This window comes from Micromonas pusilla (genome assembly GCF_000151265.4).
Source record: "Micromonas pusilla CCMP1545 genomic scaffold MICPUCscaffold_15, whole genome shotgun sequence".
Taxonomy (NCBI): Eukaryota; Viridiplantae; Chlorophyta; class Mamiellophyceae; order Mamiellales; family Mamiellaceae; genus Micromonas; species Micromonas pusilla.
This window is the reverse complement of record NW_003315896.1, coordinates 647231-671341: the sequence shown is the minus strand read 5'-3', so window position 1 is coordinate 671341 and position 24111 is coordinate 647231. Positions and strand designations below refer to the sequence as shown.

At 64.0% G+C, this 24111-nt stretch overlaps 6 protein-coding genes across 6 annotated transcripts in view; 3 read left to right on the top strand and 3 right to left on the bottom strand.

The window, feature by feature from the left end:
* Positions 1 to 285, bottom strand: part of MICPUCDRAFT_65966 (uncharacterized protein) — a gene marked incomplete at both ends in the record, with an annotated part of 1970 nt that extends 1685 nt beyond the window's left edge. The window contains one exon of the mRNA XM_003063673.1: positions 88 to 285. Coding sequence (XP_003063719.1) covers positions 88 to 285 — 198 coding nt within the window. The remainder of the gene's footprint in view (positions 1 to 87) is intronic.
* Positions 286 to 422: 137 nt separating this feature from the next.
* On the bottom strand, positions 423 to 1933 carry MICPUCDRAFT_36703 (uncharacterized protein). Its single transcript, XM_003063672.1, has 3 exons — positions 1848 to 1933; positions 1474 to 1608; positions 423 to 1164 (listed from the first exon to the last, which is right to left on the bottom strand). Exons 1-3 carry the CDS (start codon positions 1878 to 1880, stop codon positions 886 to 888), a joined length of 447 nt encoding a protein of 148 aa, XP_003063718.1. The 5' UTR covers positions 1881 to 1933; the 3' UTR covers positions 423 to 885.
* Positions 1934 to 2200: 267 nt separating this feature from the next.
* On the top strand, positions 2201 to 4455 carry MICPUCDRAFT_30014 (uncharacterized protein). The gene is made up of 6 exons (XM_003063837.1): positions 2201 to 2561; positions 2619 to 2996; positions 3022 to 3025; positions 3222 to 3442; positions 3581 to 3683; positions 3874 to 4455. Exons 1-6 carry the CDS (start codon positions 2248 to 2250, stop codon positions 4372 to 4374), a joined length of 1521 nt encoding a protein of 506 aa, XP_003063883.1. The 5' UTR covers positions 2201 to 2247; the 3' UTR covers positions 4375 to 4455.
* Positions 4456 to 4615: 160 nt separating this feature from the next.
* On the top strand, positions 4616 to 8616 carry MICPUCDRAFT_49017 (ATP-binding cassette superfamily). The gene is made up of 3 exons (XM_003063836.1): positions 4616 to 4963; positions 5099 to 7677; positions 7850 to 8616. Exons 1-3 carry the CDS (start codon positions 4717 to 4719, stop codon positions 8111 to 8113), a joined length of 3090 nt encoding a protein of 1029 aa, XP_003063882.1. The 5' UTR covers positions 4616 to 4716; the 3' UTR covers positions 8114 to 8616.
* Positions 8617 to 9062: 446 nt separating this feature from the next.
* MICPUCDRAFT_43078 (uncharacterized protein) lies at positions 9063 to 10724 on the top strand (the record flags this gene model as incomplete). Its single annotated transcript, XM_003063835.1, has 1 exon — positions 9063 to 10724. One exon carries the CDS (start codon positions 9063 to 9065, stop codon positions 10722 to 10724), a length of 1662 nt encoding a protein of 553 aa, XP_003063881.1.
* A 203-nt stretch (positions 10725 to 10927) lies between these two features.
* On the bottom strand, positions 10928 to 23602 carry DHC6 (flagellar inner arm dynein heavy chain; the record flags this gene model as incomplete). Its single annotated transcript, XM_003063671.1, has 6 exons — positions 10928 to 12578; positions 12726 to 13252; positions 13425 to 13586; positions 13854 to 17708; positions 17879 to 22518; positions 22786 to 23602. 6 exons carry the CDS (start codon positions 23600 to 23602, stop codon positions 11051 to 11053), a joined length of 11529 nt encoding a protein of 3842 aa, XP_003063717.1. The 3' UTR covers positions 10928 to 11050.
* Between the last annotated feature and the right edge of the window lie 509 nt (positions 23603 to 24111).

Below are 24111 nucleotides of genomic sequence, written 5' to 3'. Positions count from 1 at the left end.
ATTCGCCTCTCGCGCGTTGAGCTCCGCGTGCGCGGCGGGGGAGGAGACGAGGAGCGCGGCGGCGGCGCACGCGGCGGTCGCGACGCCCTTCGCGCGATCGATCCACGATGTCGTCGTCGTCGTGCCGACAGAAGCGACGACGACGGCGTCGTCGTCGGACGACGACGACGACGACGACGACGCGCGGCATCGCGCCGCGCCGACGGTCTTTCGCGTCTTCTTCGCCGCGACGACGGCGCGCGGCGCGCGGGCGACGCGCGCGTTACCACCGAGGACGAGCGCCATGACGAGCGGCGGCGTGCGAGGTCGCGCGCGCGTCGGCTGTTTGACGATGACGTGTCGTGTTCGGGGAAGATAAAGTTGAGTCCAGTCGTAGCGTAGTCGTCTATCGTCGTCGCGTCGGTCGCGTCGCGCGTGTTTTTACGTCTCTTCTCTTACGGCAACGCGCTCTCCCCACGCCGACGTCGAGGACGACCACTTCCTCCTTCTCGTCGTCTCCCTCCGCGCGCGCGCGCGTCGCCGCTCTCACTCCAAGTCCTCCGCCGGAGAAGACCGCGCCCCCGCGCGGCGACGCTCGTCGGTCCGCGACGCGCGGCGAACGAAGAAATCATTCAACGTACTCATTCGTTCGATCCGTTCGCCCCGCGTCGTCGTCGTCGTCGAACGCCCCGCCGCCGCTCTGTTCAGTCTCCTAGCCTCCTCGTTCTCCCACCCCATCAGTTCGTCCACGCGTCCGCCGCCGCGATGCCTGCGCCCGCGCGATGCCCGCTCCCGTCGCGTCTCGTCGTCGTCGTCGTCGTCGTCTTCGTCTTCCTCCGTTGTTCACATTTTTTTAATCGACGGATCGCTCGCTCGATCGATCCGGGGAAGAACCGCGTCTTCTCATCACATGGCGTACTTGCGCGTCCACTCCTTCGCCAGCTCCTCGTACCGCCCCCGATCGGTCTTGTAGATCTGCGCGATCTCCGGCACGAGCGGATCGTCCGGGTTCGGATCCGTGAGCAGCGAGCAGATGGACAGGAGGACTTTCGAGATCGTCAGCGCGGGGCTCCACTGCTCCTTTAGTATGTCCAAGCAGATGCTCCCTTGGCTATTCACGTTCGGATGATACACGCGCGTTTTGAAGTTCACCTTTGGCGGCTTGAACGGATAGTCCGGAGGGAACTGCGAGGGAAGAATGCGGGGGGGGGGGGCGCGAGGGGAGGAGGGAGGGAAGACGCGGAGGGAGGGAAGGGAAGGTCAGCGGCGAAACGTGCGACGGACGGACGCGAAAAAACCAAGGAGGCGAGTCGCTCAGATCCGCGCGCCGCTGCCCCCGTCGCCGCCGCGCCGCGATCGCCGCGGCGGGCGATCGCGAGCGCGGTGCGCGCGACGGGCGAGGGAGGAACGACGCGACGCGACGCGACGCGAGGGAGGGAGGGAGGGACCGGAGAGGGGAGGGAGGGACCCTAGCTAGTAGGGCGGAGGACGCACGTGGATGGCGACGAAGAAGAGTCCGCCCTGGTACGGCGAGTCCGCGGGACCGATGATCGTCGCGTCCCAGTGAAAGATGTCGTCGTCCGCCCTCGGTCCCGCGCTGCACGACGTCGGCGGGTCTTTTTGGAGGTCCTGGAGTTCACGCGGAGAGGGGCGAGGAGACGAACGCGTGAGCGATGGCGTCGGAGCGCGCGCGGAGACGCGCGGGGGAGGGCGAAGACGGAGGGAGGGTCGAGACGGCGAAATCGACGACTTCGTTTTCTCTCTCCTCGCGCGTCGCTCGCTCGCGTCCTTCTCTTCGACGCGCGATCGACGCGCGCGCGAGGGAGAAAACCTACGGGCGCGGCGGAGACGACGCGACGTTCGCGCACCTGCAACTCCTTGCAAATGCGTTTGGACGCCATCGCGGTGTCGGCTTTCTAAGGGTTTCGTGTGCGTGTCGCGCGTCGCGTGCGTGCGCGGGCGTGTGTGCCGGCGACGCGCGCGTGCGTCGGAGTTCGTCGTGTTCGTACCGCGCGGGAGACGCGACCTGACGAGGCCTTTCCGCGAATCGAGGAAAAATCTGTTCGACCGACGACCCGGTTTCAAAAGAGGGCGAGTTCTTCGTTGAAAGACGACGCGTTGAAAGGCGTTTCCCGATCGTCGCGATGCGAAACGCTGTAAGCGAACACTCTCACACTGTCAACTCGCGTTTTCCGCGCGGCGCTCCCGCATTGCCCATCGTCCATCGTCCGCGTCGTCCGTCCGTCCTTCGCTCGTTCGCGACGGACGATGGAGCCGGAACCGACGGAGCCCACGTCGCCATATGCGGCTTCCTCCCCGCGCGCCGACCCCGCACCCCTCGAGACCTTCGTCCCCGACGCCGCGGGCTCCGACTTCCCCATCCAGAACCTCCCCTACGGCGTCTTCGTCGTCAAGCCCGATCGCGGGCTGTCGAAGCTCGACGCCGTTCGCGCGCGCGTCGGCGTCGCGATCGGGTCGCGCGTGCTCGACCTCTCGTGGCTCGCGAGCGAGGACCTGCACGTCGTGGGCGACCGCAAGCTGTGCGAGCACAAGTCCCCGTGGCTCCTGGACGTCCCGGGAGCGTACGTGGTGACGCGGCGGTATCCGATCGGATTCGATCGTTCCTCCATCTTCTCGAGCGGAACGTTGACGCCGCTGATGCGCGCGGGGGCGAAGACGTGGCGCGCGATGCGCGCGCGCCTCCAGGCGTTGCTCGCCTTGCATCCCATCCCCGGCGTCCGGAACCTGCGCGCGCCCTACGACGTCACCGGGATGTGCTTGTACAAGATGGAAGACGTCGAGATGCGAATGCCGTGCGACGTCGGCGACTTTACCGACTTTTACGCGTCGAGAGAGCACGCGACGAACGTCGGGACGATGTTTCGCGGGGCTTCGAACGCGCTCAACGAGAACTGGGCGGCGCTGCCGGTGGGGTACCACGGCCGCGCGTCCAGCGTCGTGTGCTCGGGGACGAACATCGTTCGGCCGAGGGGGCAGATATTGAAAGACGCGTCGTCGTCGTCGAGCGGCGGAACGTCCGAGGCGCGTCCTCCTAGTCACGCCGGTCCCCATACGACTGCGTTGGCGTGGTGAACGCCGATCCTTAAGGACTTTCTCGCCCGGCGTTTCTCTCCGCCTACCCCACGGTTTCAATCCCCGCCCTCGACGCCTTTCAACTCCGCTTCTGACACCTTTCAACTCCGCTTCTGATGCCTTTCGACTCCGCACGGAACGACCCTCAGACGACGTACGCGCCGACGGCGAAGCTCGACTTCGAGCTCGAGGTCGGCGTCTTCGTCGGCGGCGCCGGGAACGAGCTCGGGGTCCCGATCAAGATCGCCGACGCGAGCGAGCACGTGTTCGGGTACTGTCTGCTGAACGACTGGTCGGCGAGGGACGTGCAGAGGTGGGAGTACGTCCCTCTGGGGCCGTTCGCGAGCAAGTCGTTCGCGACGACGATCAGGTGCGCGGCCGCTCACCACCGCACGATCGTCCACGTCATCTATCCACGGCCACTCACCACCGCACGATAGTCCACGTCATCGATTACTGAATAGTACTAACCAATACCGAACCTCCACGTGTACATGCGCGACGACAGTCCGTGGGTCGTCACCGCGCTCGCGTTGGAGGACGCGCGGTGCGCGGCGCCGGCGCAAGATTTGAGGAAGCCGTTGCCGTATCTGGTGGAGGACGATAGGCACGTGTCACACTGGTCCCCGTACGACCGCGTTGGCGTGGTGAACGCCGATCCTTAAGGACGTTTCCCGGCGCATCTCTGCGCCCACCCCTTGCGTTCAATCCCGACACACCTCGACGCCTTTCAACGCCATCTGACGCCTTTGAACCTCACCCCGATATCATCGCTCGTGTGGACCCTCGACCCTCAGGCACGCGTTGGACGTCAGCTTGGAGGTGCGCGTGCGCGCGAACGCGAACGCGAACGCGAACGCGAGCGGCGGCGCGGGGCGGCGACGCGAGAGCGGCGAGACTCCCCCGGGCGGCGCGGCGTCGGAGACGGCGTCGGCGTCGGCGTCGCCGTCGCCGCCGCCGCCGCGCGCGCCCGTCGCGCGCAGCAACCTGCGGCATCTGTACTGGACCCCGGCGCAGATGATCGCGCAGCACACGTCCACGGGGTGTAACCTTCGCCCCGGCGACTTGTTAGGCACCGGGACGATATCCGCGCCGAAGGGAGAGGGCACGCCCGGGTGTTTGCTCGAGCTCACCGAAGACGGCGCGAGACGCGTCGCGATCGGCGACGGGTCGGGAGCCACGCGAGCGTATTTGGAGGACGGCGACGAGGTCGTCATCACCGGCGCGGCGGTCACGCGAGAGGGGGTGCGGATCGGGTTCGGGACGTGCGTCGGGGTCGTGTTGCCCGCGCTCGATGAGTGAGACGCGACAGGGAGCGAAGACGCGCGCTCGGCGAGGCGCGCGGACGCGTTCAGTTTTTAATAGGTGCAAAGTGTTTCACCCACCGCTCGGTTTCAACACTTGATCGTGTTCCCTTTCAACTGAACGATATTTTGTATGGAATGGCTCATAAGAGCTCCGCTCCGAGTTACGGTATATTCACGTGCTGTGACGCATCATGACGGCATCGCGTCGGCAGTGGTTCGTGCAACGACAACGACATCGCCGCGCGCGCGCGACCGCGCGACCGCGACCCGCGACCCTCGCGTTCGGCGTCGCGCGTCTCGTATCTCTCTCCTATCTCGCGTCGTCGCCGCGCTCGCGATGACGCCCCGCGCGGGCGGCGCCGCGCGCGTCTACGCGCTTCTCGTCGCGTTCGCGTGCGCCGCCGTCGTCCCCGTCCCCGTCCTCGGCGCGGCATCGGCGATCGTAACGGTCCACGGCGGCGCGACCGAGGTTCTCGAGCTGCACGGGTCCGGGACGACGAACCCGTCGAAGCTGTTCTGGAAAGTCATGGACATCCTCGAGGAGCGGTCGAAGAAGCCGCTGACGATGACGTATCGCGCCGTCGGTGCGTCCGCGCGCGCGTCCCCCGCGCCGACGATCCCGAAAGATTAATTACCTTTTTCTCGAAAGCAGATCCCTCGCTCGTTCCGAGAAAAAAATAACATCATTCGTCCCCTCTCGCGTCCTCTCTCCCGATCAGGCTCGAGCACGGGCCAGTGCGAGTTCAAGGGCGACTGCGGCTCTGACTGGACGCAAGACGCCTCCAACGCCGGGAAACCGGCGACGCACTTCGGCAGCGGAGACATCCCGTTCAGCTCGGCCGATCACGCCGCCATCTCGACGACGGCTCCCGCGCGTCCATTCATGCACGTCCCTTTCATGATCGGCGCGATCGGCGTGTTCCACTCCGTCCCCGCGGACGACCTCCCCGCGTCCACGCGCGCGCTCAATCTCGACCGATGCGTGCTGTCAGGGATCTTTCAGCGGCTCATCACGACGTGGGACCACGCGGACATTCTCGCGTTGAACCCCGGGTTTTCCCCGCCCGCGGGGCAGCCGATCAAAGTGGTCGCGCGCGAGAACGGGTCGTCGTCCACGACGCTCACCGCGTTGTACCTCAGCACCGCGGGCGCCGGGTGCGCGTACGCATGGAAGCTCGGCACCGGATCGGGCGGCCCGGGGACGTGCTCGACGACTGCCGCGCTCGCCGTCGGATCGACGACGGGCGCGCGCAAGTGCCCGGACTGGGAGTACACCGCCCCCGCGGCGTCCGGATCCGTGGTGTACGCGCAGGGCTCCGGCGGCGTGTCCGGGTACCTCGCGGCGAACCCGTACGCGATCGCGTACATCGACTCGGGGCACGGGCACGCCGTCGGCGCGAGCGAAGTCAAGGTCTCCGCCAAGGACGGAACGTTTATCTCGTCGAAGGAGGCGGACATCCCCGCCGCGGCCGCGGCGGCGATCACCGCCGCCGCCTCGGACGCGGCCTCTCCGCTCAATCCCGCGAACGCGGCCGCCCCAAACACCATCGTGGACGCGTTCAAGCGCTCCTGGCACGACGTGACGCTCATGAACCAAGGCGGAGGGTCGTTTCCGATATGCACCTTCTCGTACATGTACATCGACACCGACCCGAGTTACCTCAAGGACGCCAGCGGCGCGCTTCTCAAAGCCTTCGCGCAGTTCATCTTGAGCGAGGAAGGCCAGCGCATGCCCGCGGAGTTTGGGTTTTACCCCCTCCCCGTCGGCACGGGAACTCTCGCGTCTCCGGAGTCGACCTCGCTTCTGAAGAAGGCGCGCGACGCCGTCGACGGACTCGCCCCCGGCGGGTCGCCGACGGCGTGGACGTTCGAGTCCGAGTCCTCCACGCGAAAGGGCGAGGGCCAGGGCGACTACGTCTTCTCCGGGAAACGCACCGCGTACGCGGACTACGAGCGCGCGAAGATCGTCACCGACGTCGCGTCGATCAAGACGCAGATCCTGGACTTGCAGTACAACGAGGTCGTGCAGCTTCACGGCTCCGGGACGACGAACCCGCAGAAGGTTTTTTGGAAAGTCATGGACATCCTCGAAGAGCGCGCGCGCGTGCCGATGTCGATGTCTTACCGCGCCGTCGGCTCGAGCACGGGCCAGTGCGAGTTCATCGGGAGCTGTTCCTCCGGCACGATCGTGAACTCGCCGGCGTTCGTGCCCTGGAATCACTTCGGAAGCGGCGATATCCCATTCTCGAGCGCCGATTGGACGTTTCTCACGAACACCAACTCGAAGCCGTTCATTCACGTGCCTTTCCAGCTCGGAACGATCTCGTTCTTTCACTCCGTGCCGTCGTCGTACGGCGAGATCAAGCTCGACGCGTGCACGCTCGCGAAGATTTTTAAGACGGACATCAACACCTGGGACCACGCGGACATCAAGGCTGCGAACCCGGGGTTCAACCCTCCCGCGGGCGCCGCGATTAAAGTCGCGCATCGAACGCACGGCTCGTCGTCCACGTCGCTCTCCACGCAGTACCTCAACCTCGCGTGCAGTAGCGCGTGGACGCTGACCGGCAGCACGATCACGTGGCCGGCCAGGACGCACGCGGTCGAAGGCAGCGGCGGAATGACGACGTACCTCCAGTCGAACCAATTCGCGATCGGCTATCTCGACAGCGGGCATGGCATCGCCGCCGGTCTCTCCGAAGTCGAGCTCAAAAACGCCGCGGGACGGTACCTGAAGTCTTCCCAAGCGGACGTCGCGGGCGTGACAGCCTACGTGACCTTGCCCTCGAGCGCGCAGGCGGACTGGTCCGCGGTGTCGCTCATGAATAAGCCCGGAGCCTTGACGTGGCCGATCACGACTTTTTCGTATCTGTACGTTCGAAAAGACCTCACGTCGATGGGGCGCTCCGGCGCCGCGGTCAAGGCGTTCGCGCAGTTCCTGCTCTCGGACGAAGGTCAGGCGATGCTCCCGGAGTTTGGGTTCTACGGCGTCTCCTCCGCCGTGAAAGCGCTCGCGAACGCGGGCCTCGCGTCGGTCAAGCTCGCGTCCACGGCGCCCGCTTTCATCTTCGAATCCGAAGCCACGACGCGAAAAGGCGTCGGGCAGCAGTACTACACGCTGTCCGGCAAGCGAAAGACGTACGCGGAGATCGAGCGCGCGACGTTCCGCGCCGAGCTCAACGCGATGGTCGTCAAGTTTAACGCCCTGAAAGCGCAGCACGACGCGCTCGCGGCGACGATGACGACGACGTACAAGTACGAGAACACGACCACCGTCTACGTCGGCAATCCCAACAAGGTGCGTTCTCCTTACACTGGTCCCCATACGACCGCGTTGGCGTGGTGAACGCCGATCCTTAAGGACTTTTGCCAGCCTTTCTCTCCGCCCACCCCTCGGTTTCAATCCCCGCCCTCGATGCCTTTCAACTCCATCTGACGCCTTTCAACTCCACCCCGACATACGGAACAAGAACGACGGCGCGGGGCACGAGGAGCACGAGTGGATCGAGCAGAAGGCGGACGTCGCGCTCGCGCTCGCGCTGATCGGCTTCCTCCTCGCGGTTCCCGCGCTCGTCATGTCCGCGGTCGCGACGCACCGGATTCGGTTCTTGGGGCAGTCGCTCAACGTGCATAAGACGTTGGGGCAGGGTCTCTTCGAGGAGCAACGCAACCCGCCGGGGGAGCAGCGTGACTTCGGGTACCCGCCGCCGCCGCCGCCTCCGGGTGAAGAGTAACCCGTTCGCGCGCGTCGACGTCGTCGGACCCGGCGGGCTGCCCACGACGGCGATGCCGCTTCCGCGCGCGTGAGCGTCGGCGTCGGCGGCATTGGCGCGACGCGACGTTTCGTGACGCGCGCGGCGCATCATCGAGACCATCGAGAGCTACGCGACGGCGCCGATCGCACGCGGCGGGTACGGTGACCGAAGGCGTGGACTTAAAACCGGCGACATCGTCGGCGTCCCCTTCGTGATTTACCCGTTCGCGCGATCGAGCGCGGGGGCGCGAGCGCACTTGCATTTTTCATCAGTTTTTCAGTTTTTCAATTTTCGGCGTGCGAAGTTTTTAGGAGGTTCGGCGGCGGGGCGTTGGCGCGACCGCGACGGGCGCGTCGTCGCGACGTTCGTCTCTCACCGGGACGCCTACAGAATACGCGCGAGAAGCGCGGCGGGGTGTTCCGACAGAGTGGACGGACGCGGTAGCGACAGATGTAACGAGGAGTTAGCCCGTAGCCTCAGTCGCGGCTGTCTTCTGAAACGCTCAACCGCTTCCGATTCCGCCCGTCCCGCTTCCGCTTCCGTTCGTCGCTCGCGAGGCCTCGACCGCTCGAAGCGGCGCGGCGGCTGGGTGCGGTCTGCGGTGTACCGACCGCTGCCCGCGGAGAGTTCGACTTCGCGCGCGAGGGCGCGCCACTTCCGCCGTCGCGGAGAGGACGCGCGTCGCCCCCGCGCCGTCCGCGTTCGCGCGTCGCTCCCGCGGAACGTCGACGCGTCCGACGCGCGGCGCGCGCGACTCGCTCGCGCGCGATCGACCGCGCGTGATCACAATCGATTTCAGCGCGCGCAAACCTCATCGAAACGTCGGACGGATCGATCGCGGACCGTATCCGATCGCCCGTCGCCGCGCCCGCGCGCTTCCCCCCCCCCCCCTCCCCCCCGAACGGCGTGAGCGAAACTCGCCGCCGAGATGGGGTTCGCGTGCTGCGGGGGTAAGCCCAAGGCGGACGCCGACGGCCCGGCGGGCGGCGCGGGCGACGGGACAGGGAAGAAGCCCGCGGTCAAGTCGCCGACGAAGAAGCAGGCGAAGAAAGAGCTGATCGCGGAGCTCGAGTCCAACGTCCCGACGCAGGTTGGCGCGTGGCACGAAGCCATGGACGCGATCGAGTGGAGCGGCCCGAAAGTCCCGGAGACCGCGCCGAGCGAGGAGGAAGAGCCGCTCATGGTCCCGGAGCAGAAGACGATGATGCAGGGGATGCCGATGTTCCCGTGGGAGGTGGGAGAGTGGACGGCGAAGCAGTACCGAGAGATCATGGAGGCGTGCGCGCGGGACATCAACCTGGACGCGTCCAAGGGGAGGCCGGACTGCACGAAGCTCAGCACGGAGGCGAAGATGCATCACCTGCGAAGATGCATCGCGGACGTGCTGAAGAGCAAGGTGTACCACTTCATGCTTCGAATGTTCGAAGGCCCCGAGCTCGAGCTCGAGGTGGCGTCGCATCGCTTCCTCTCGCGGCTCCTGCGCGGGTGCAAAGACTCCATATACTACAACATCGACAAGCCGTTCCCGGAGGCGTACGCGGACGTCGCGGAGTCCAAAAAAACCGGCGCGGCGGCGTACCTCCGGATGTTCCTCGTCCGATTCGCGAAGCGCTTTCCCCCCGCGCAGGGTTTCGTGAACCCCGCGTACGACTCCCCGGCGTCGCGCGAGCGAATCATCTCCGAGTGCGGCGAGCAAGGCTTAGCGCTGTGGAACTTCATGGAGGCGACGGAGCACCACCCCGCGGCGTGCGTCTTACTCCCGAACAATAAGACGATGAAGGCGTTCAACGCGGTGCCGAAGCCGTGGTCGTGGAAGGCGGTGAATCTCTTTTACGAGTACGCCATATGCGAGCCGTCGTATCGACTCGCGGATCAGGCGTCCATCTTCATCATCGACACCGGGAAGCTCGGGATGACGATGTGGACCGCGAGCGTCATCAAAGCCGTCGCGTCGCAGCTCGCCGCGGCGCAGTTCCACCCGGAGCCGTTCAGCGCTTTCGTCATCGCGCACTCTCCCGCGTTGTTCAACTTCGCGTGGAGCATCGGAAAGTATTTCATCACGGAGACGGCGCGCGAGAAGTTCGTCGTGCTGTCCGGCAGCGCGGCCGCGCACTTCGAGAAGATTGGCGTCGCGCGCGAGCACATCCCGCCGGAGATTGGCGGGACGTCGAAATCGGAGGTTCTGTTGAAACCCCCGGACGTGTTGAGAAGGATGATGCACAAGCGGGCCATCAACGCGCACTACGAGCAGTACGGCGACGACCTCAAAGACATGGAGGACTCCGCGTTCGAGTCCCTCGGGACGCTGTCGCCGAACAGCAGCTCGGACGACCTCGGGTCGATGTCGTTGATCAAGCGCGAGAGTTTACGGCGAGAGAGTTTCGGCGTGAGGCGGTTCGGGAAGAATAAGACGGCGCTGTTGGCGGCGAAGACGGCGAGGAACACCACCGTGATCGTCTTCATGTTCGTGATGGCCTACGTGATCTTCATCGTCATGCGCGTGGGGGGCGACGCGCGACGGGCGCGGGAGATGCTGACCGCCGCCGCGATGGCGGCCGCGGCGAGCGCGTCGTCGCGGGCGTCAAAATAAATAACTAGAGTTGGGGCGGGCGGGCGGCGCGGAGGACGCGGCGCGACGGGACGGCGGCGGGGGGATCGATCGAGATCGAGATCGAGTTCGAGATCTCGGCTCGGGTCGCGTGTTCGACGAGCGACGTCCGCACCGCGATCAACGCGCGCGACGTACGCGTTGCTCGGTGACTTCGGTCGTTTAATACTCGTAGATCTACAACGGTAAATACATTACAGTCTGTCTAGGGTTCACCGGCGGACGTCGATCGATCGGACGTCCGCGGTTGGTTAACATACTAGTTGTCGTTCGCTTCCCGTTCCTCCTCGTTCATCTCTTATTAGTAATTAATCCTTCAGCGACAGGAGCAGGCACGCGCCGCGTCGGATCCAGTGATCGTTCCCTTGCGAGCACGGCATTCGAATGTCCATCACGAAATTCGTCGAGTGCCCCGTCGTGGACAAGATCCCTCGTCTGTCCGCGGTCTTATACAGCGGACAGCTGTAGTGCGTGTACTTCTTAAAGTCCTTCACCTGCGCGGGCATCATGTGCACCCCCGGCGCGGGGCAGTACAGCACCTTGGGCTCGGACTCGCACAGCGAGCGCTCCGCGGGGGACCACGCGGCGCCGTCGAGGTGCATCCCGAAGCAGTACACCCCGTCCTCGGGCTTCGTCGTGAACGACGACTCGTCGCCGTCGAGGACTTGGTAGTCGAAGTCCACCTTGTCGATCTCCACCTTGTGCTTCCGCGCGTAATTTTGCTTCGACCCGGTGAGAAACGCCTGCGTGAAGAAAAACGCGTACAGAGGAAACGTCGACGGGATCCCCTCGTCCACCCACTTGCGGAAAAACGCCACTCTCTCCACCACCTCCCTAAAGTACGACCCCAGCGGCTTCAGCGACGGGAACGACTTCTTCAGCCACTTCGCGGGCACCTTGCCGTCGTACAGCGCCTTGCCAACCTTATCGAGCTCGTCGCTCATGAGCACGAGGCCCTTCACCGCCTTGCCCAAGTTCACGAGCGAGTTGCGAATCACCGTCAGCAACACGTTCACCCTACCGAGCTCCTGCGTCAGCACCGTGTTCATGCTCTCGTAGTACTCCACCGGGTACGCCTTCTCCGCGAGCTCGATGTCGAAGTTCGGTGGCAGGCGCTCGATCAGATCCGCGGCGACCTCGCCGATCACCTCCTCGGCGGATTTCCCGCCGCCGCTCTCGTCGCGCGACTGGGTCATCATGAACGCGTCGAGCGTCGACTCCGTGTCCAAAACGTCCTTCGTGATGTCCGCGTTGGCGTGGAAGCCGTACACCTCCGCGGCGGCGATCAGGGGCAGGGTGTTGACGTAGTCCAGGTACGACTGGTACTCGCCGTGCTCCGGGGCTCTGTACAGGCCGCTGTCCGAGAAGGCGTACCCGTCGGTCAAAATTTCGGGGCAATAGAAGAGCTTTAAGATGCACTCGACTGTAACGCGATCGTGCCCATCCGTGACTTTGCCGCCGTAGTTGCACTCGCCGCACGTGTACGACAGCGTGTCGTACGGCACCTCCTCGTACTCGTCCAAGAACATCTTCAGCTGTCGAATCGAAATTCGTAGATCGTTCTCGTTGAACTCGTACGGGATGTTAAATCCGATGGCGCCGTACTTTCGACGCTCTTGCATGTACGAGTGGAAAAACGCGAGGCCGAAGACCATCTTTCGCCACGCCTCGGGTTTCGAGCACGACTCGTAAAACTCCGGGTCGGACAGAGGATCGGACGTGAACGTGCGGAGCAGACCGGCTCGCAAACCCTTCGGCGCTTCGTTCGTCATCTTCACGCTGTTCTCCAGGATCGATATCGGGAATATCGGCGACGGGTACGACGTCAGCCAGAGCCTGAATTTTGGATGGATGACGCCTTCGCCGGCGGCGGCGTCGGCGGCGGCGTCGGCGTCGCCGCCGTCGCCCTCGCCGTCGCCCTCGCTCTCGCTGTCCTCCTCCGCGTCGGCGGCCGCGGCCGCCTCGGGATCCACCTCGGACAACTTCTTCACCTTTTGCTTGATCTTGATCTCGCAAACTTGCTCCAACTCCGCCATGAACGACGCCGCGAGGTGGCAGTTTTGCAAGATGACCCAGAACCCCTCGCGCATCGCCTGCTCGATGAGCCTGATCGCGGTCGGGCCCTGGCCTTGACCCAGACTGACCGCCTCGACGCGCGTGTTATTCCGAGACGCCGCGAACGTGAGCAGGTTCGCCATCGGGTCCGAGCCCGCGGACAACACGAACACCAGAGGCACGCCCGGGGAGGAGTCCTCGAAGCACGCGCCCAGGTCAAACGGCAACGGCTCGACGTACCTCCGACCCATGACGTCGGATACGTAGTCGGTGATCGCGGGGACAACCTTATCGGGGCGGAACGCGCGCAGGACGATCATCCTCTGCAGCGGCGCGAGCTGCTCGTGCCACGGTTCCGGGAACGCGACGCTCTGCGGCTCCGTCGAGTCGTACAGCACCTTCCATCGGCTCGGATCCGCGATGACGTCCGCGACGAGATCCCCCTTAGGGCCGTTCTATACAAGCGAACGTCGGGGTGGAGTTCATAGGCGTCAGGTGGAGTTGAAAGGCGCCGAGGGCGAGGATTGAAAGCGAGGGGTGGGCGGAGAGACACGCCGGGCAAAGTCCTTAAGGATCGGCGTTCACCACGCCGACGCGGTCGTATGGGGACCAGTGTATAGAACGCACCTTGGCGCGCATCCCGGGAAGGTCCCGCGATCGAAGGAGCTCGCCCCACGCCTTATCGCTCAGCCACTCCGGCGCCGGGTTCGCGATCGCGTTCTCGCCCGTGGAGATCCCGCCGGTGAGGAAGAATCGCAGCTCCTCGCCGTCGATCTTCATCGCCTCTCTCTTCGCGTGGTCCTCCTCCGCGACGGCGACGCGGCGGCGCATCGCGTCAACCTCCTCTTCCACCGCCGCGACGACGTCCTTGTGCGCCTTCTTGTCCTCCTCGAGCTCCTCCTCGAGCTCCCTCAGGCGCTCGCCCTCGTCGTCGGACCCGCCCTCGGGGTTCGCGCGCTCGGCCGCGATGGCGTCGCGGAGCTTATCGAGCGCTTCTTCGCCGAGGCGAATCTTCTCTCGCGCCGCGGCTTCCTCCTCCGCGACTTTCGCGCGCACCTTTTCAACCTCCTCGGCGCCGGCGCCGCCGTCGTCCGCGAGCAAAATCTTCGTCGCGATCAAGAAGGCGTACAGGAGCTTATCCTTCTCAAACAGCGACCGACACACGTTGACGTACAGGAAGAACGTGAAGTGCGACGTGATGTTCTTCAGCCTCGTCGGAACGTCCACGGAGAGCTCCGCGTCGTCGATGCCGCGGATGAATAAATCCGTGAACCACTGGAGCGAGTACTGGTACATGTCGCCTATGTTCGCGAGGTCGACGACGCAGAAGAACATGATGCTGCTGTGCTTCGCGAGCGGGCGGTACCCGGCGCGGGTTTCGTCGATCGCCGCCTCCGTCTCGTCCGCGACTTTTTGCTTCTCGGAGATTTCATCCGACAAAACCTTCGACGCGCTGAGAATTTTCACCGCGCCCTCGTCCTCCAAGATGTTCCCCTCCGACGACGACAGCACCTTCAAAATCTGATCCTCGATCTCCTTGAGCTGCTTCTTATTCGCCGCGCCCGCGATGATGAGCTGATTCTTCTCCTCCGCGAGGTCCGGACGCTCCTTGCCGACGATCACGCCCAAGAGCTGATCCTCGAGACCGTCCGGGGTGATCATCATGTTGAGCAGAGAAACCTTCGTGCACAGCTCGGGCGCGTAGTGCGGGTTGCGCATCTTCGTGGTGATGTAGAAGGAAAACTCTTTGTTGTACTCCACGGTCGCGTCGCCGAGCTTGATGCACAGCGCGCCGCCTTGTTTGAACGTCTGCTTCAATAGCAGCGGCTCGAGCGACGCGTCGAGGCTCTCGCCGACGTTCTCGAGGAGCACGGGTTTGCCAAACTGCAACGCGTTTTCAAGCGTGCGCATGTAGTCCGCGTCTGAGAGCTTGATGGATATCAACCCGCGCTCCTCCTCCATGGACCGGATCCACTTGTTCGCCTGACCTTGCGGGTCGATGAACAGCGGCCAGCGCCGGCCAAAGTCGAGCATCACGCCGTTCTCCGCGCTGAAGTTATCCTTCGGAAGGCCTTGGATGTTCCACTGGCGAATTTTCACCTGGTCACCGAGCACGTTGACGAGCGCGTACTTGGGGTCGCACGGAATCCCGCCAGCCTCCGCCAGCTGTACCCACCGCGCGGTCGTCTCCTCTCGGTACGTCGCGGTGAACGCGCCGAGGTACGATATGCACCCGGAGGAGAGGAGGATGTCGCCGGTGAGCGCGTCGTAGTCGATCACGAGCTTCTTCGCGGCGGCGGTCCATCGGACCTTCTCGCCGCCCAAGCCGTCGATGAGCTTCCGCGCGCGCTCGAGCTTGACTTTGCACATCTCCACGTCCGCCTCGAGCTGCGCTTTCGTGTCTTGCTTCCCCTTCAGATCGTCGTTCAGGGCCTGGACTTTGTCCACCACCTTTTGCAGCTCGTCTTGCTTCACCTTGAGCTGCTCCATGACGATCGCGAGGTCGGACTCGGCGCCGGCGAGGGCGATCTTCTTCGGGCCGACGACTTTCGCGACGCGGTCGTACGCCTCCATCGCTCGGACCCAGCAGCATAAGCCGTACGCAGCCATGGAGGCTTTCTTGATCTTCTCCGGCGCGAACTCGGGCTTCTTGATGATCGGTCGGATCTCTTTGATGATCTTCGGCTTGATGTTGTCCTTGTCGTACGAGCGAAGGGAGTCCAAAAACTTGTCGTTCATGAGCATCTTCTTCGACGCCTCCCAGTAATCGTTCCCCATCTTCCCCGTGTCCGGGTCCTTCATGCGCACGGGTTTCACGCCCTTGCAGATGCACACCGCCTTCATGACGAGCTTCACCGCGGGCGGCGGCGCTTTCATGCCCTTCACCTCCGTGATGTCGTTCTTCGTCAGCGTGTCCAGCGCGGCGATCGCGGCGTTAAGAAGCGGCATCGCCTCGGCGAGGTCGCCCTCGCACTCCTCTTTGATAGCCTTGACGCGCGCCGCCTCCTCCGACGCCGTCGCCTCGTCCTTCGCGACGACTTCTTTGATCTTGTCCGCCTCCACCGTCTCCGCGGCGATGGTCACCATCGCGGCTTCGGTCTCGACCGTGGCCTTCTCGAGCTCGGGCTGCAACGCGGTGAGCTCCTCTTGCATCGTCGCGACGGATTGCTCCGTGACGACGAGCTTTTCCAAGCCGACTTCGTATCGCTTCCGCACCGTCATCACCTCGTTCTGTTTCTTCTTCAGGAGGTCCTTGTACGAGCTTATGAGCTCCAAGTACGACGTCGGGGTGACGTAGAAGTGCCGTCGCGCTTCGCTGAGGAAGCGCGAGGAGAGCTTGTGCACCGAGCTGTGCATCGCGACGCACATGTCAGACAACGGCGCTTTCATCTCGTCGGGGACGTTGACATCCGACAAAAACTCAGTCGCGACGTTCTTGAGCGCGTCCTCGGGCCACGCGCTGAACCAGTCGATCGTCGTGCACGTCACGAGCGACGGGAACTTGCGAAGGCGCTCGCGGAACGCGTCGCCGACGGGGGAGAAGCACAGGACGACGTGCAAGTTTTTCTTCACCTCGGACGTGAAGAAATTTCGCATCAAGTCTTTGCTGCCGTCCATCCCCGCCGCCTTCGCCCTGCCGCGGATGTTCTCGAAGATCGTGGAGTAGTCGCTGTTATCCATCAAGTTCGGCACCTCCGCGGTGTTCAGGATGTTCGAGATGTCCTCCACGAAGTACTCGTGATTGATTTGCGTGTCGCTGAAGAGGAAGACGGTATTTTTGTTCGCCTCGCCCGCCATCTTCATCATCTTCTTCAGGTCGTCGTGCCACTCCGCCTTGCCGTAGGACTTACTGATGGCGATCTGAAAGACGTTAAAGTCCGCCATGACCGCGGCGAGGCGCGTGAGCGACTGCCTCCCGCTCCCTCCGACGCCGACCAGCAGCGCGTGCCCGCCGGGCTGAGAGATGATCCTGCAGATGCGGCACACGTGCTCGAGCGCGTATAGGAACAACACCAAGTGCATCGGTTTTTTCGACGTCGAGTTGAAATCGGAGAGGTACTCGCCGACGACGTCCACGACCTGGTCAAAGTCGTCCAGCTCCGCGTAAATCTTCGGGTCCGCCCCGGGGACCATGAAGTCGCCGAACATCAGCCGTCTGAGCTCGTGCGCGTCGATCTCGCCGTCTTCGTTGACGTCCAACCGCGCGAAGACTTTGTTGAACTCGCCCACCGCAGACTTGAAGTGCTTCTCCGTCAGGCGCTTCGCGAGCCCGAAGAACCACTCTCGGTCCGGCTCGTCCGTGAGTCGATCCGCGAACACGCGCAGAGACTCGTGCACCCACAGTCGCGCGAGCTGCGGCGCGTCCTCGATCGACGCGGACGTCGTCGAGCATATCCCCTGAAACACCTTCGAGACGTCTCGGAGGTTAAACGTGTAGTGCGACTTCATCGGCGTGGGGAGGAGCTCGAGCTGCACCGTCTCGTACAGGTCGATCGTCGCGTCCACGAGCCTCGTCTTGAGCTTGACCGCGGCGTCGGGGATCTCTTCCTTCTTTATCCACCAGTCGACGAGCGTGCCGAAGATTTTGCTCATCGTCTCGCCGTCGAACGGCGTCGCGCACACGACGCTGAAGTGCCGCAGGTATCGGTTCGTGACGTTGTTCCGCCCGCCGCCGGGCGGGCCCATCGCGGCGATGATCTGCGTGTCCACGAGCTTTCGAAACACGAGCTCTTTGCGATCGTACCACCCGCTGTAGTCCATGAACTGTCGCAGCAGCTCGATGGGCGGCTGCGCGCCGTACTCTTCCACCTGCGGCATGTTCAGGTCGTCCACGAAGACGACCATCTTCTTCCCCGGCGGCGGCCCGTACACCCCCTTCCTCCGCTTGTCCATCTTCCCGTCGACGATGTCCTGCAAAGCGAAGTCGGGGTGGAGTTGAAAGGCGTCAGATGGAGTTGAAAGGCATCGAGGGTGGGGATTGAAACCGAGGGCTGGGCGGAGAGATGCGCCGGGCAAAGTCCTTAAGGATCGGCGTTCACCACGCCGACGCGGTCGTATGGGGACCAGTGTGTAGGACGCACCTGCGTCATGTTCGCGCTCGTCTGCGCGCTGAAGTTCATGAACAGGTACGAGTACTTCTCCGGGTCAATACCGTTCGCGACGTGCTGTTTGATGTACGCCGTCTTTCCCGTGCCCGTGGGGCCGACGAAGAGAAAGTTTTTCTGATGGAGGACGAACGTGTCGATGAGATACGTGTATCGAATCGTGTCCACGGTGGGGACGATGATCGACGTGTACGTCGCCTCCTCCGCGATCGGCGCGTCCTCCTGCGTCGCCGTCCACTTCGCCCACTGCCCGGTCGCCTTGTCAAACACGAAGTCGTACACCGTCGCGCCGTTCGCGTCCGGAATGAGCTTCGTGACTTTGCGCGGCTCCGCGGTCATCCAAATCTTCAGCTCCTCGGGGACGTCGCCCGCGAGGAGCTGTCGAAGCATCGCGTCGAACTTCACCCTGCCCTCCTGGTCCACGCTCGCGCCTATGGACCACACGAGCGCGAACAAGAACAGCGAGTCGAGCCACACCGCCTGCATGAGCTTGTTCATCTCCGCGACTTTCTCTTCGTCGCGGAACTCGTCGAGCAGAGACTCGTAGAGACGCATGAGCGATTGCGCGAGGTTGATCTCTTGCATCGGCTGCGGCTGCTTGCACATCTTCGTCGCGATGCGAAGGCACGGCGGGACGAGCCAGTCGAACATTCCGGTGATCTGCTCCTTCTGCGGCTCGTTCAGCGTCGGCGGGAGCGTGTCGAGCCAGGACAAGAACACCGGCCGCCAGCCGAGCAGCGAGGGTTGGACGTAGACCATCCCGCACCGCGAGACGGTGGCGGGGGACGCCACGGCCAGGTCCGCGACTTCGAAGATCATGTTCATGAGCCCCTGCATCGCGATGATCTCGCCGCTGTTTAAGCACAACTTCTTGTTGTCGTCGAGGACGGTGTTCATGTTTTCGATCCAGATGGCGTCCACGGGGCCGTCGAAGACGACCCACTTGCGGTCCGGGGAGGTATCCCTCGCGGCGTTTCGAAACGTAACCGCGAGGATGCCGTCCGCCCACTCTTTCGAGACGGGGTCCTCCGCGCCGTACAGCTGCCCCATCGTGATGCTCTTCGGGTTGATGCAGTAGTACTTCACCTTCTGCTCGCCGTTCTGGCCTTTCTCGTTGAGCTCGCCGAGCGCGCCCGCGAGCACGCTGATGCACGAGGACTTCATCCCGAACGACTCGCCGACGATCATCAACCCGTGCCGGACGATGATCATCTCGTAGAGTTGAATGATCTTCTCCTCGAAGCTCGGCAGCGGCTGCAAATTCGCCTTCTTGGTGTTGTTTCGCATCGCCGCGAGGAGGTTGTCGTAGTCAATCTCCGGGAGGTCGACGCCGGGGAAAAGGTCGCTCAAGATGCCGCGGAACAGCGGGACGTCTTGGTCTAAAAACTTTGGAAGGTTCACGTCCGTGATGGCGCGAAGCATGAGCACGTCCTCTCGCTCCTCCGTGAACTTCCGCTTCAGGTTACCCGCGGCTCTCAACACGGAGATCACCGCGCGCATGCCGTAGTCGTAGTGATCCTGCGACGACAGCTGTTCCGAGCACAGGCGGTACGTCTGCACGAGCTTCCGAGCCATGTCTCTCGCTTCGAGGTAGCCGAACGAGTAGAGAATAATCTCCGCGATCATCGCGTAATCCGGCACCATCATCGCGACGTCGCGGAACAACGCCTTGAGGTTATCCGGCAGCTCGGAGCGGCCGGCGTACCCGGGGTTCATCGTGATGAACACGTTCGCGGTGGGAATGATTCGCAGTTCGACGCCTTCAAACTCGAACGTCTTCACTTTCGCGGCGACCGCGCGCTGGATGCACAACACCTGCTGCGCCACGACGGATAAAACCTCGAGCTCGATGCGGTTGAACTCGTCGAAGCACGCCCACGCGCCGGACGCGGCGAGGCCTTTGAAGAACTTCCCCATCGCTTTGTAATCCAAACCGTCCGAGCAGTTGAACACGACGCACTGGATCGCGATCGCCTTCGAAAGATCCTTCGTCGTCTCCGTCTTGCCCGTCCCCGCGGGACCCGCGGGCGCGCCGCCCAAGTTGAGGTGAATCGCGCCCATCAGCGTCCGGTAACACCGATCCGTCAGCGGCGTGATGACCAACCGCGACGAGTTCCCGAGGTATTCGAACCCGTACTGCGCCTCCGCGTTGATCATCCTCACGCGCAGCGTCTCGTCCTCCCAAAAGTACCTCAACTGCGCGAGCCACTTGAAGTCGCGCGCGTCGCTCACGCCGTCCTCCGCCATCTGCACGACGACGTCTCTCGCGTGGACGTCGATGGTCACGAGCGCGCTCATCGTCGCGCGCTCGAGCTTGCTCAGCTCGCCGCGCACCATGTTGACGATGTTGGTCAAGTTCGCGTTGCTCTTCTCGCCGTACGCCGCGAGGCCCTTCGGGCCGTCCGCGACGATCGCGTCGGTGACTTCTTTCGTCCAGTACACCTGCGAGCCCGCGATGACGACCTGACCCGGCCAGTTGAGAATCCACTCTTCGCGCGAGACGGTGGCGTACTCCGCGATGGACTTCGCGGTGACCTCGCGCATGGACTCCTTCATGACGTCCTCGAACTCGAGCATCCACATCTCCACCGCGCCCGTCTCCGCGGGGTCGATCTCTTTGGACAGCGGCACGACCTCGCCCTCGACGGACACCATGGCTTTCATCGTGATCGCCTTCGTGAACTCCACCTCCTTCACCGCCTCGAAGCACTTCTTCATGAACGGCTGCACCTTGAGCGGGTCTTTCGCCTCGGACAGAATCTCCAGGAGCTCGTCGTTGGACAGGAAGAAGAACCGCGGGAACGCGAGCTTCTTCGTGTCGAGGAAGTCGTTCAGACCCTTCTCCACGACGTCGAGCTCCGCGTTGGCGCCCTGGAGCTTCTCGAGCAGATCCGGCATCTCCGCGCACGCGATCACCTCCGGCGTCGCGCGGACGTCCGAGCAAATCTGCCGCCACGTGGCGTCCATGGACATGAACGCCGCGCCCTCCGTCGGGATCTGCTTCATGATCTCCTCGCTCCCGAAGATGGGCTCGAGGTAGAGCCACTTCGCCTGGCACTTGAGCCACTGGTCGACGATGTCTTGCAACCGCAAGAGCTTCGCCTCCCACGGCGTCGTGCGATCCACGAACGGCTTCGCGAACGGCGACGCGCGCATCGCCTGCGTCTTCACGATGTGGTCGTCCAGCAGAGCCTGCGCTTCGTCGATGGGGCCGCCCTCTAAGATGAACGTCCCCGTCTCCTTCCACGGCTTGAGGCCGAAGCACAGACCCTCCCAGTCCACGAGCATCTTGTCGAGCGTCTTCTCGAAGCTCCACTCCCTGGACGCGAAGTCGCTGATCTCGATCAGCTTCGCGAGGTGCTGCGGCACGTTCTTGTCGATGAGTCGCTGCAGCGACGTGTACTCGTCCTTCTGCAGCGTGAACCCGGCGATGCCGATCACCTCGGTCATCGCCTCCCAGTGCCGGTCGCGCAACCCCGGGTTGCACACGGCGCCGATCAGCGGGAGGTGCGTCTTGAACGACTCGAGCTTCTCCTGCGCGGCGAGCGCGACGCGCAGCGCCTCCGGCTGCCGATCCCCGCCGGTCTGACCGCTGAACACTTTGACGAGCTTGAAGATGTTGCGCGAGTGGTCCGAGACTTCCTCTTCGACGGCTTCGTAGTCGAGCTTGGAGAACGCGCCCGTGAGCCACTGCTGCGAGTTGCGGAAAAACCCATTCGCGATGGTCCACAGCTTCCGGTACGGCTCCAACCGGTTGACGTACTGCGTGATCTGGTTAAACTTCGTCGGCGCCCACCCGAACAAGCGCTCGTTGACGTTGAGGTCCTCGCCGTACGACGTCGCGGCCGCGAGGTTCTCCGCGAGCTTCGTGACGATCTCCGCCACCTCGGCGCGTCTCGCGACGTCGCCCTCCGCGGCGAGGTCGTCGACTTCGTTCCTGTACGACATGATCTTCTCCTGGAACGCCGCGCGCTCCTTCTTGAGCTTGTCCTCGAACGCGCGCTCGGCTTTCTTGGACTCGATCGACGCGCCGCGCATGATCTCTTTCATCTTCGCCGGCCAGCCGTACGCCTCGATCGCGACGTCGAAATCTTCCTGCGGCGCTTCGTGGTAGTACCCCTCCAGAAACGCGTCGCGAGCTTTGTTCGCCTTGATCTCCAACCCGATCGCCTTCTCCTCCGCCTCGCAGTTCTTGATGTACTTGCGAAGGTTCAGCGCTTCCTCGTTCGTGGTGGGCGTTTTGACAACCTCTTCGGACATGAACGCGTACGCCGCGTTTATTTTTCGGTTCCCGTCCAGACACGCGGTTCGAACTTGATCTAGCAGCGCCTTCGCCGTCCTCGTCGCGACGTCCACGAGCGTCGTCTTCAGCGCGGTGACGTCGACGACGTACGCGCCCGCGCGGACGTGGTCCATCGACGTCGCGCGGACCGCCCTCGCCTTGGCGAAATACGCGTCGATCTCCTCCGCGTATTTCTCCAAGCTTCGATCCTTCTCCTTGAACTTTTGCAAAAACGCGTCCAAGTCGAGCGTCAGGAGGTCCAAGAACGGATCGAACAGCTTCGCGAGCGCGCGCGGCGCGATCGCGTTCCTCTCCATGACGCGCGTCACCACGTCTCGCGCGTTAACGATCGTGGCGTCGTCCAAGTCCACGACGCCGACGCACTCCGCGCTCGTCGTCGCGTCGTCGACGGCGCCGGCTTTCGGGAAACCTAGAGATTGTCGGGGTGGGAGTTGAAAGGCGTCAGGTGGAGTTGAAAGGCGCCGAGGGCGGGTATTGAAACCGAGGGGTGGGCGGAGAGATGCACCGGGAAAAGTCCTTAAGGAACGGCGTTCACCACGCGTGCGCGGTCGTATGGGGACCAGTGTGATATAGAACGCACCCGCGGCGGCGGCGACGAAGCGATCGAGCGCGGCGACGCACGTCTCCGTCACCGCGTCGAACGGCGGGTCGAACGACGTGCGCTCTTCGGCGGCGACGTCCGGGTTCAGGCGGACGACGAACGCCGCGGGCTTGGACCACGCGTGGATCGTCGACAGCGGATCGCACGTCGTCAATCGGTCCGAGACGTCGTGCGATTCGAAAAACGCCGCGTAGGCGTCGACGTTCTTTTGCACCAAGCCGCGGAGTTGGTTCGACTGCAGCGTCGCGATGGACTCGTAGAAGGCGTCCGCGTCGCCGTTCACGCACGCGGGCGGGTCGTCGTTGAACACGGCCGCGGTCTCGACGACCCACTCGCTCCATAACGTCTTCTTCAACGCCTCTCGCGTCTCCGTTTGGTGCGCGTCGAAGGCGGTCGACTCCACGGGCAGCGACGCGCGAAACGTCTCCGAGTCCACGTCCACGAACCGTCGCGTCGCGTATTTCGTCTCCCACGTCTCGCTCAAGATGAGCGCGTGCGGGTTCAACGTCTGCAGCGTCCACGCGACGTCCTCGCGAGACGCCTCCACGTTGGCGCGCCACTCGTACGGCAGCTCATCGTGCGGCCGCGAAACCTCGCCCGCTCTCGGGATCAAGCTCGTGAGCAACGTCAGGTCTAAGCGCTCGCGCTCGTTCGCGTTCGCGAGCGCGTAGTCCACGATCGACTTCTTCATCGCGCGCAGGTAGTCCTCCCTCGTCTCGTCGAGCATCCCGCGGAGGAGACGCGCGAACGTCTCGCGCGGCATCGCGCCGCTCGGCTCCGAAGGCGTCGACGCCATGATCTTCTCGTACCACGCCTCCTTCATCGGCGCGATCGTGTCGTCCGTCCGCACGCCGTGCTCGATGTAGTAGTAGTACCTCGTCACCGCGTCCGCGAGCGCGCGCTTTTGCGCCGCGGTGAAGCGATCCCGCGGTTTCGCGACGGGGAGGTCTGCGTCCGCGAACGGGCTCGCTGGCGCGCCGCCGCGGACGTAGTTCCCCTCCTTCAGCGGCACGACCGGCGTCTCGATCACGATCGGGACGCCGTCTTTCCTTCGCGGCGGGTGCGTCATCGTCGGATACGGCGGCAATACCTTATCCGCCGCTCGAACGGCTCTGAGCTTCTCTTCGTCGCGTTTCGCTTTTCTCGCGACGCCCGCCGCCGGCGGCGCCTCCCGCCGTTCCAACGCCCCCACGCTCGACGGCGTGTAGTTCGACCCTATGCGTCCGACCGGGGCGTGGTAGTACAGATCGTCCGCGTTCCCGAACGTCGCCGCGCGCGTGTACGTGGAGTACTCGTTGAGCATCG